The sequence below is a fragment of the Oryzias latipes genome, chromosome 21, assembly GCF_053564925.1.
Source record: "Oryzias latipes strain Hd-rR chromosome 21, Olatipes_Hd-rR_3.1".
In the NCBI taxonomy this organism is placed as follows: Eukaryota; Metazoa; Chordata; class Actinopteri; order Beloniformes; family Adrianichthyidae; genus Oryzias; species Oryzias latipes.
The window spans coordinates 26,830,968-26,842,554 of record NC_136257.1 but is presented as its reverse complement, the minus strand read 5'-3'; the positions used below and the strand labels follow the sequence as shown (position 1 = coordinate 26,842,554).

At 40.2% G+C, this 11,587-nt stretch overlaps 1 protein-coding gene across 1 annotated transcript; it reads left to right on the top strand.

Moving 5' to 3' along the window:
* The first annotated feature begins 1,728 nt into the window (after positions 1-1,728).
* Positions 1,729-8,081, top strand: LOC101170477 (ankyrin repeat and SOCS box protein 9). Its single transcript, XM_004081956.5, has 7 exons — positions 1,729-1,896; positions 1,973-2,052; positions 2,256-2,363; positions 2,551-2,701; positions 2,929-3,063; positions 6,946-7,137; positions 7,244-8,081. The coding sequence occupies exons 1-7, from the start codon at positions 1,830-1,832 to the stop codon at positions 7,411-7,413; spliced, it is 903 nt and encodes a 300-aa protein (XP_004082004.1). The 5' UTR covers positions 1,729-1,829; the 3' UTR covers positions 7,414-8,081.
* The last annotated feature ends 3,506 nt before the right edge of the window (positions 8,082-11,587 follow it).

Below are 11,587 nucleotides of genomic sequence, written 5' to 3'. Positions count from 1 at the left end.
TATAGTTAGTTGTATAGCTTTATTTTATTTTTATGTTGTTTTTACCTTATCTTCAATTGTTTTGCACGTTTTATTGTTGATCCCTGATCCACAGAGCTGCTGCAACAATTGAATTCCCCTCCCTAGGATCAGTACAGGTCATCCTAGCTTGACTTATTCAATAAAATCAAGATTCAGGGTAAAAATTATTAAAAAAAAATGTAAAGGAGCTGATTTGTGGAATCAGGTGACCAAAGACAAAACCCCAAAAATATTTTTCAAAATGAGACGAAATTAGATTTGTTAAAGAACCACTAGCAGAAGAGAAGATTAATCTAATTTTCCAGTTTTTTCAAATGGTTTTTGTACAGATTTTCAATTTCTGGTTATTTAAAAACAGAAATGAACAAATATTCATACGGACACATGTTGTCATATAGGATAGTTTATCTAAAAAAACTATTCAACTTATGGATAAATTAAATGTATAGAAGATTTTAAAAATATTTTTAAGTTAGAATAGAATAGAATAGACTTTATTATAACTGGCAGCAGTAGTTAAATTGTGGGTGGTTCCAACAGCAGCAGTGCACAGGGCAAAAGTGAGTAAGAAAGAAATAATAATATTAAAAGAAAAAGCACAAGCCATAAGGAAATTTAAAAAAACACAAGAGAGACAGCAATAAAACACTGGAAACACAATAATAATAATAACAAAAAAAAGGATTAAAGTGCAGTTTTGTGCACAGTTTTGTCCATTTTACAGTGGTATCAGTTGAGGGTGTTAAGCATAATTATTGTTGTTTAAAACAAATAAAGAAATAAACATTTTAACATGTTTGGCCAAAAGACGCACATGGCTTTTCACCTAAAAGTGAGAAGTCAAAGCAGAAAGTGGTCCTTAATAAAGAATAATTAATAATCAAATGTGTATTTTATTAAGCTTTCGTTCACACAAGAACAGAAAATCATAAAGTTTGGACGCCAAAAATAGCGGAGTCATGTATGCATGAGTCCCTGAATGCATCAGCCGTTGCTGCACATGCTCTCTGAGCCTCAGACCTGAAAGCAGTCTGGACATTTGAAACAAAGCATCAAGGACCTTTAGTGTTCAGCACAACAGAGAGGCCATTCATTCAGCTTCTACAATGCTATTCTAATCCACTCTCCTGGCACGGCACTAAGTCAATTGTGTGTGGCCTTCTGCTCAGCATTTACCAGCAGATGCTGAAAGGCTTTGTCCACATTCTGCTCTCTCGTCGCCCTCTGCTGGACTCTCGTGTAACTGCAACTCTTGAAACAAACTGGGGTTTTTGTCAGTGCAAGTTAAACGTTGGGGTGTAAAAATCCAGTGGCTGCCCCTTTAAAATCCGATATTCTGAATGCATCGAGCACCAGGATCAAAAACTGCTTCTAGCTGGTCATGTTGCAGGTGTGTTGTGAGAAAGCTCTCATAAAAGGAGATTTTCATTGCTGCTATAAGTCCAAGTTTAAATAAAAGATAATTTCACCCTAAAAACAGAGAAATTCTGTGCAGCAGCAGAAACAAACGTGGCTGTTTGTGACGGGAGAGTCCGGGTTTTGTCCCACTGCGTTGGGTTTCTCTTGTGTTCAGCTCTTTCCTGCTGTAAAGGAAGGGTGTGCATGGGTGAGCACAGACCTGCTCCGGCGCTTCTGCACCTCTGCGTCCTCATTGGCCCTCTAGTTTGTTGCGTTCAGGAGGCCTCTCTTCCTGCAGGAAGGAAATGACATCAACTGACTGAGATCTGCCCACAAAACAAGACCAAACACAGTCTGCTCTACTCAACAATCAGGCTCTGGGAATGAAAAAAACAACAACACGATGAGCCATGTCTGCTGGACACAAAGAGACCCAGCGGGCCAGCACTGTGTTTTTCTCCAGCCCTTTGATGAGTGGTGAGTAGTATCTGACAGTTCAGGCGTGTTTTCACCTTCAAACGGCTCCTTTCAATGCATTTCCCTCCACATGGAGATGTGGAATCCGACTGGTCTCCAGTTCACGCTGCAGCCTTTAACGGACAGCTCCTCACCCTGCAGAGGCTCGTGGCTCAGGTAATGTTTAGTAGACCCTTGGGGAGTAGAGTTACATTGTAATAAAGTATTGCAACTCACAGCTTCTGGGTCCAGAGCCCCCCAAAAAAACTCACGTTTGATCTTGAGTTACACATGCTGCTGTGGTGAATTTCATTTTCAGGACTCCCTATGTGTGGCTATAGAGTTTCTGAGAATCCACATGTATGTTCTTTTGCTCACAGGGAGTCTGTGTAAACCTGAGCACTTTGGACCGGGTCTCGCCCCTTCATGGAGCGTGCATGCAAGGCCACACAGCATGTGCCGAGCTTCTGCTGGAAAACGGGGCAGATGTCAGTGAAGTATCTATCATCTGAGTTCACTTTGTCGGTGAAACATTTCAACTTTGGGCCCAAAGAATGGAAATAATGGGATTTTTCATGTTCCCAGTCTAATTTTGCTGCTTTTTGTTTGTCGCATCTTTGTGTGTTTTTTTTTTGCTGACTGAATTTCTGTTTTAAAAGTGACCTTTGACGCTAGGTAAACCGCTCGACTGTGGACGGCAGGACAGCCCTCACAGAAGCTTGTGCTCGGGGTCATGTGACCTGCGTATCGCTGCTTCTGCAGCGTGGAGCGGCTCCCCTGGGCACCAGCCAACCCAGCTCTCCGATCCACTTGGCTGCTGCTGCAGGTCAGAGGTCACATTCCAGGACATGTGCATGGATGATCTTAGTTAATACTAACAAAAAAAAAAAAAAACCCTAACGTGTATTAAGTTTTAAAGAAAAGACAGCCTGCTGACTGAGACTTGAAAGTAAAACAGAAGCACGTTCTCTCCTGGGATGTCGGGCCAATTTCAAAGCTGAACCCTTTGAGTGCAGCGCTTCTGGTTACGAGCCCTCTGGCGACTCTCCCCAGGTCGGCCTGAGTGCATTGAAGCTCTGGTCCTGCACGGTGCAGATGTGGATCAGCACATTGATGTTGTGGGAACCCCTCTCCATGCTGCCTGCTCTAATCTGCATCTCAGTTCTGTGGAGAAACTTCTTCAACTTGGTAGGGGATCTTCATCTTTGGGTTGCAAACGCAGGTTTTGAAAACTCTTTTAGCCACATCCATTTTTGTTTTAGGTCAAACAGGTTCTGTAAAGCTGCTGTCAGCCAGGATCTGTAGTCAGAGAATAGAAAAAACAACAACAACCCCTCCCATCTTAAACTCACATTTTTGGTTTAAAATAAACTTTTGCAAGATTTTGCTTTTTCCACTCTGATCATCTTTTGTGGAGTTTTCAAAGTGTTTCCAGTGGGTTTTTTTTATAATTATGATTGTGCTGCTTTGAGCCAAAATTCACAGCTAAAATTCACTGTTAGTGAGTAGCAAACCCCCATTCCCGTCACCCAGAACTGTGAGCTGTTTACCCGCTATCCGGCTAACTTACAGCTTCTCACACCCTGAACCTAATATTAGGGAGAAAAAATAGTCCCAAACCATTGTGTGTGCATAATAATTTATTTGTAACCTTTGTCTGCCTGTTTGTGTGTAACTTTGGATTTGTGTGTGCGTATTATTTGATTGTAACTATGGGGTTAGATAACTGTCAATAAAAAATGTATGCATAAATACAAAACTGTCCAAAAACTTCTACTTTGTGCACAACTTAAAATCAAATCTATAAATACAACATTTAGTTTTACGTTTGACACGTCTGCCAGTTAGCCTACTTTATCTCTGAGTTAGTTTTGCTGTTTTTGTTTCGTTATCCTCTTAATATCAGCTAGTTTTGACAGACATGCAGACATGCATATCTAATAAGTGGAGTGGCATGTCTGCAGCCGCTTTCTGCCAGGTCTGGGTGTGAAACTATCTGCTGGTGCATTATTTCTGTTTAAGCCAGGTGTAGGCACCAAAAGTGTTTGGCCTGTATTCCGACCTGTTTTATTCCATTTTCAACAGAGTCATAGTAACAAGATAATGTCCCTGTTGTGGGATCAATAACATTATAAAAAGTTCGACTTCATTTTAGTTTAATAAATAAATGTCCAGACGCATATTTGAACAATCCATGCTCCCTGACTCTGTGACCCCATGACCTACTTTTGAGGGGAAATTTTGTATTCAAGATGTGTTCAAAACAAAGACAATGTTATTTACAACACGTTATACGTAAAACTAAAAGTTGCATTTTTTTATAGTATTAATTTGTGCACAACTTTGTCTTTATGAATATGTTTCTTTTAGACAGATTCCTTTTTTTAAACTTTATTATTCAAAACAATATGAACAAATATGTATGACAAGAACAAAAGTCATAACAATAAGAATGCCAGGGGATGGTACATGTATTACCAAATAATTATTACAAAAATAGATTACTATGCATTGGAAATGTTCAGAGACAGACAGTTTTCATAAATACGTATGACTTTTTTGTTTAAGCGATTAGAAAAAGTGTGCAAATAAGATTCTAATTCTTTAATTATTACAGGGTAAAATAGTTGTGATGAAGAAAATTTTGATTTGTGAAAATGAAACTTACTAAATATTATAATTATATTAATTGCCAATATTATGTTTGATTTTATTTTATTTTGGTGTAGGCCAAATATGATAAATTCAAATTTCATCTGAAATTGTGAGTCTAATTTGTAATTTATAAAACGTGCACAATCTTTCCAAATCTTTTTGTAATATTGTTTCTGGGTGTTCTTTACAAAGCAAACAGTTGGGGTCAATTGTCTTCTTATAAGTGGGATAGATTCTATGTAAGAGTTTGTAGGATTGACAGATTCCTCACCCCATAGACTGTGACTCACTCCATGTATTTTTTGCGTAACTGTGTAACAAGTTCACTTCAACATCAAAAATGTACAAATACTTAACACAATTTACACACGCACAACTTGAAATTACAACAGCTTAAATTCAGAACGGCTCCCATGCGTACACATCTACCAATTGCCTGATACACACACACACTCACACACAAAACCACATTTACGCACAAGTCAGTGCTCGAGGGGTTTTGAGACTCTTTTCACTTCTCCAGATTTGTGCGAGGATGATGTGTTTAAATGCTGGTGCCGAGTTTTCTTATCACTCTAAACCTATTTGCTTCTGTAGGTGTTGCTGAAGTGACAAATACTTAAAAAAAAAAAAGAACAAACAAAGGATAATCTCAGCGGTCGAAGTTTACTTTTTAAAGCCTAAAAAATATCCAAAAGATGTGCGTTTTTTTGTCTGCTCCTGATTCACAATGATTTGAGTAAAGAAACACTCAGAAAAGCAATTTTGAGGGTCATTTTCTTCAAGCGTGTCATCAGATAAATGCCCCGTAGGAGCAGCTTTTTTATTTGGTTTCCTGCATTGTGAGGTGAAATACGTCTTATTTTTGTGAGTCTGGCTCTGCTACATGGAAAGTGTGGAACAGGGAGGTGCAAAAGTTTCACAAATGTGAGAGGACCAAACTGAGCTTCCGCCTCCACACGTTTCTCAATAGGTGTAAACTTCTCAGACGCTTTCAGCGAGCTGTCACAGAGTCCTGCTCCTCATGCCAGGTGAAGACAGAAACTGGACCTGATTTTTGAAGTAAAATAGAATGAAATAAAAACTCTGATCCATTGCTGTTGGAGATGAACAGCTGCTGGTTCTTCTGTCACCTCAGTGTTTAGTCTTTGCTGCTGCAACACTTCCTTTAATTTGACTTCCTCTGTGCTAATTTGGTGGATTTGCTCATCGGTTTTTCTGCTGTTTGTCACCTTTGGCTGTTTGATGTGGAGCCTCACATCCTTTAAAGACCCACTCTCATAAAAATCAAGGTTTTGGCATTTTAAACGTGTTCTTTTGGTATTTCTTATAATGGAACAGATCTATAAAGATGATTACACTTAAAAAAGGCATTTTTTGAGCATTTCTTTATTAAAATCATAATGAATCAGGAGCAGACGAAAAAAATGCTGTTTACAAAAGCTTGCAGATGTGACGTAGAACCGACGACAGGCCACAAGCTCCCTGCTCTGCTCCACTCTGATGCATCTACTTGCAGACGACTTGATCCGTGTTCGTCTTTGTTTTTCTCGTCTGAGCTGGAATCTGGATCAAAACTGTTCGGCAGCATAACTCCAATCTTGCTCGCCATTTTTGTTCTATCGCTAATGTGAGCTTGGGGGTGTGAGGGGCTGTAAGCTAGTGGGAGAGAGTGTAAACAAAGAGAGGATGGAACACGAGGGAAGGCTGACTCCATGTCAACTGTCCGGTCCACAACTAAGAGGGGAATTTCCAATGATCTCCTGCTGCTCTGCAGAAACTACGTCCTGCACTTTGATTAAACACAGGATACTCAGGAATAAAAACACCACTGGGAATGCTTTTACAAAAGATGATTGTAATGGGATTCTAAAGTCAGTCCAATGACTGCCAAAACAAACCCAAACCATTACTCACCACCAACGTGCTTGACAGCGGATTTGATACAACGCTGTGTGTTTTATCCAAACATCTGGATAGAAACATAAACGAACGGTCGGATAAAATTTATTCCAGACTTGTAGAGCAAACAATCCTAAAAACTCACATAAATGCAATACAATAAAAGATCCAGTGCAACCTTCAAAAGTAAATTTAAGGAATTTTGCTGTTTAGAAAGGATACTTTCTCTGTTTAGATTTGATTGTATGTTTTTTTGCTGGTAACTGAAGCTTGCATTATTTGAGATGAATTTATGGGTTTTCTCATCAAACAGACATTTTCTCTTTTTGTAGCCATGCCTATGGTCATTTATTTAGAGGAATAGAAGGGCCTTATTCAAGTTGTGCACATTTTCAAATCAAACTGATCAAAAGAAGTAGTGAAGATGTTTTTTTTATTTTTTTTTACATTTTGGTTTTTTAATTTCTCAGGTTTGATCGTTTTCTTTTTTTGAGACCTTTTTTTCCCCTTCAGGTGCAAATGTGAACCAAAGCAGACTTGATGACTCACCTTTGCACGTTGCTGCTCGCCTGTCCAGCCCGGAGCTGGTGTTTGTCCTGCTGGATCATGGGGCAGATCCCCGCCTCACAAACTCAGAAGGCAAACGGCCGGTAGACCTGGTCCCCCAGAACAGCCCAGCAGGGAGGCTGCTGGAAGCAGCAGGAGGTAGTGGAGCCATGTCGACTCGCACTCATGAGGGCTTCATGGCCTTTAGGTAGGAGGAGACAGAAGATCAGAATGTCTCTCATGAATGGATGCTGCCTGTCCTCAGGAGTGCCTCTTCTGAAGCAGCTGTGCCGGCTGTGCATCAGGAGGACTGTGGGGAGGCGGAGGCTGGCTGGGATTCATGACCTTCACCTCCCTGCACAGATACGACAGTATCTCCTCTACTTATCAGGCCCCAGGGAAGGTTTAATGGAGTCAAATCCTTCAACCTTTTAACAGACAGGTGTGTTACACCCTTTGCCCACTAGGGGGCAAGCTTGTACAGTTTGTTTATCCCTTGTGTTTATCCCTTATGGGGTCGAGATGACCCGAGCCTTAGATTGACATGTTCTCCCTACCATGACAAAGGTGAATAAAGGTGAAGGTGATGTCATGTACTCCATGGACACCAATGAAGATCACAAATCATTGAAGATAAAAAGTTTAGTGCACTGTCTTGTGGGGTCTGGATGACCCAACTCCCAATGTTAAAGTGCCTTGGATAGCACAAGGAAGGGTTCAAGCAAATCCACTTCACACACACACGCACACACACACACACGCACGCACACACACGCAAAAACCCCTTTATCAATTTGAACTAAAATATTTCCGTGGCCCCATGTGGTTAAAATGCAAACATAAAAGATTCATAAGCAAAAATATGCTATAAACTTTTTATAAAAAACATTAATTGGAAAACTCAGAATTATTCTTTTAACTTTTATAAATATAAAATAAATGAATGTATAGATTAAGCACTATAAAGATATTAGATTATATATTTGTCTATTTTCTCATGTAAAAACACTGTATTTTAGTTTTATGTCAGGAAATTCTATGTGAAACAATTGTAATAAATGCTTTCATTAAAACATGGTTGTTTCCGCGGAAACAAGCAGCTACATTTTGCTTCATGGGTCAGTGCTTGTGCAGGTGAATGCTGCTGTGGGAGTCTTCCTCTCATCTTTCCTGTCCATCTTTTTTTTTTTTTTCTTCCACTACCAATATGACCAGATACTGATCTGAAGCCCTGCATGCACGGCTGGTAAAGATGAACACACAGTATGGCGTCTGAATATGATCCACCGTCCTGTAAACTCTAACAGAGCATTTGAGATCTGGAAACAGGAGGCGTTGACATTTAGCAGAAAATGCTTTTGCTGTGATAAGGTGGAAAAAGAACCAAGAAAAAAAAACTTCTTGAGCGCTGATACATTTAGCAGAAGGAACAAAGAAAAAAACCTCAAAGCATTTTGATAACAAATGTCATCACAGTCTGCAAAAGAAAGGATTTGTTTGTTAAGTGGAGTGGAGCCAGGTGAAGAAGTAATGAGATACTTTTACTCAGTTACTGTACATTTATGATATGACACAATTTTTTTCAAAAAGGCAATTAGTTTTACTGCATACTTTGATTAAAAAAAGTACTCATACTACCAAAAAAAACAGATAAAGTTACTTTATTGTGTTCCGTTTCTTCATTGGAAACATAATAACATTGGTCCAACATTATTACCAACACATAATTATGTAAAATGTAACATCAGCTTTCATGCACAAACGTTTCCCAGAGAAAGCAGCATCAAAAACCAAACATTACTAGAAAAGAAAATATTGTTATGAATGAGCCACAGGAGCGACAAAGCTCATCATGTTGTGGTTGTACAGGTTTATTTTGAAATATCAGAGACTGAAACAAAAGTCAGAAGGACAAACGTGACGGGCAAAAAGAACATTTATTTAACACATTTTTATTTCTTAACTTGTAAATATCAGAGACTTGGTGTGAGTTTAAATAAATGTGATTAAATGTTTAAATATGGGATATCAGTGTCAGCATAGGGCCACATGGTGGTGTAGTGGTTAGCAGGCTCACCTAAGAGCAAGAAGGCCCTGGTTTAAATCCCAGCTGGGTCCTTTTTTCTGTTTGGAGTTTGTCTCTGTGTTCCCCTGCAGTGGTCTGGAGAACCATTCATGGCGTACCCAACCTTTGCCCAGCAGTGGCTGGTTAGTGTCCATCAAATATGACCCTAAAAGGAAATAATTAAATGTAGAAAATGGATGGAGTATCAGCAAAACTCTAGAAAACTGCATCTCTGTTTAGATGTTGAATTTGTTACTTGATACTTCTAAAGTTCGTACTTACGTATTTACTCTCTTACTGAGGCTTTTTTTTTTACCTGCTTTCCAAGTCATTTTATTTTGAATGGACGCTTCTGGTGTACAATTTTGAATGTTACAGCCACCTCTCTTGCTAGCAACATCCGGCCATATATTCATCCGTCAATTTTCTAAAACGGCTTAATCCCTTTAGCGGGTCACACTGTTGCTGGAGCCTATCCCTACTCTTGGATGTGGGGGTCACGCCACCTTCATCCAACAGTAGGAATAGCCTGGACAGGCCCCCTAATCCATTGTCCTTAGAATACGAGTGAGTGTGGATCTGCATGGCGCTCTCGCCTCACACACATGAAGCTCCTGGTTCAAATCTTTCTGTGTGGAGTTTGCATCTTCTCGTCGTGCATGCGATGGCTTTCTCTGGGCACTCCGGCTTCCTCGCCCAGTCCAAAAACATCTTTCATAGTTTAATTGGTAATTAAAAATGTCCCTGAGGTGTAAATGTGATTGCATGGCCCTGAAAACTGACTAATGACCTGTTCAGGCTGTCCCCCTCCCTTCGCCTGACGATTGCGGGGATAGGCTCCAGCAGCCCTGTGACGCTTATAAAAGGGATCCAGCAGGTCCTGAAGATAGATGGATGGTTGTTATCACATGTATCTCATTTGTGATTGCTGATTTAATTCATAGTCCACATTGGTTCATTTTGAATGATCTGAATGGATCCAGGACATCTTTAGGTAAAAATGTAACCATTGTGACTCAGAGATAAATACCTAGTACTGAAAAGTGAAGGTGAAATTTTCCAGATTCCTTGTATTTCTTGCAAGATAATCAAGTGTATTAGAAATATGTTTACAAAAAAACAAGTAAACAAGAATTATTGACAAATCCATTCACATTTTAGTTTCCTAAAGTTCAGCCCACTGTTGTTTTTTCACATCAAAATATTCCATTATTAGAACCTTTCACACATTGGACTGGAATGATGGCTTAATCGTTTTTTTGCTGCCATCGTGTGTGTGTTATGGATTTATTTCATTTTGAAAAGATTTTCTATTGGTATAGGTCGATTCGATAAAACGCTTGTATTGATCTGGTTGGATTGTAGGAATGGAAATTGAATCATTGGTGACTCGTTACGCCCCTACTGACAGAGAAAACATCTGAATCAAGTCAAGTATTTCTGAGCCTTTTGGTTTTGGAAACTCTCCATCAGTCTGTGTTGTGCTTGCAGCTCAGGCAGGCAGACGGCAGCTTTGGATAAAACGCTAAACACTCATCACTTTTACTGTCTCTATACCAACAGTCCATGAAAAGTGTGTGTTGTGCTCATTCATTCGTGGAGAGCAACATCTCCGGCATGGTGACAAAAGCAGTCGTTCCTCAGCTTAACCACACCCTCCTAATTAAATGCAGCCTCTCTTAGGCCTCCGTGGATCGATTTCTCCATCCCAGTTTGTCCACTGAACTAAATCATTGCTCCCTCCCGCCTTCGATGCCACTAGCGCCCAGAGGGCCGCCAGCTTCGATTTAACCGCCGTTTAATGCAAAATCAATCCTGCCGAGGAGCTCAGACTCGCGCGGCTGCAATAGGAGCATCCGCCGCTACTCATTAGTGCAGACGGCGGAGTGAGAGCGGCGTACGTCTGTCGTGTGACCTCTTTGACCTCTGGGTAAATGCTTCTGATGGAGGGGCTGCGTCTCCAAGTGTTTTTCCAGAGTGGAAGCGGGGATGCACTTAAACTGGACCCGCACGCGTGTGATACCGAAGCTTTTACTCGAATCCTCTGGAGGACGCCTCGCCCATCTTGTCTTGTTTGTTGAGTGCAATGGCACATTCCACCAAAATAGTACAAAATGGATTTTATAGAGAGGACTTAGGCGACACGCGAGGTTTACATCCAGAAACTGGTGTAGGATAAAAGTGAAGATGCAGAAAATGACACTACTAAGTTTGGGATATTGTTTTAGCTATTTGGTCTGAATTTGAGGGATCCCTTTGATATCACTAATAATGAATGAAAATAAACAGCATTAGTTTAATATTTATTACCCCCAAAATTGAGACAATTGTAAAAATAACCCCATATAACATAAATTGAACGTGTCAATAGCAGATATTTCCACCATTTGTTGCAATGACGGCTTCACAGTGGCGTCTCCTGCTCCTCATTAGCCTCACGATGATGTTCTAAAGCGTTCCACTCTTCTACAAGAGTTACATGCAGTTCTGCCAGGTCCCTTGGAGGTGGGGGTACCATCATTCAGTCTCTGTTCAGCTGGTCCC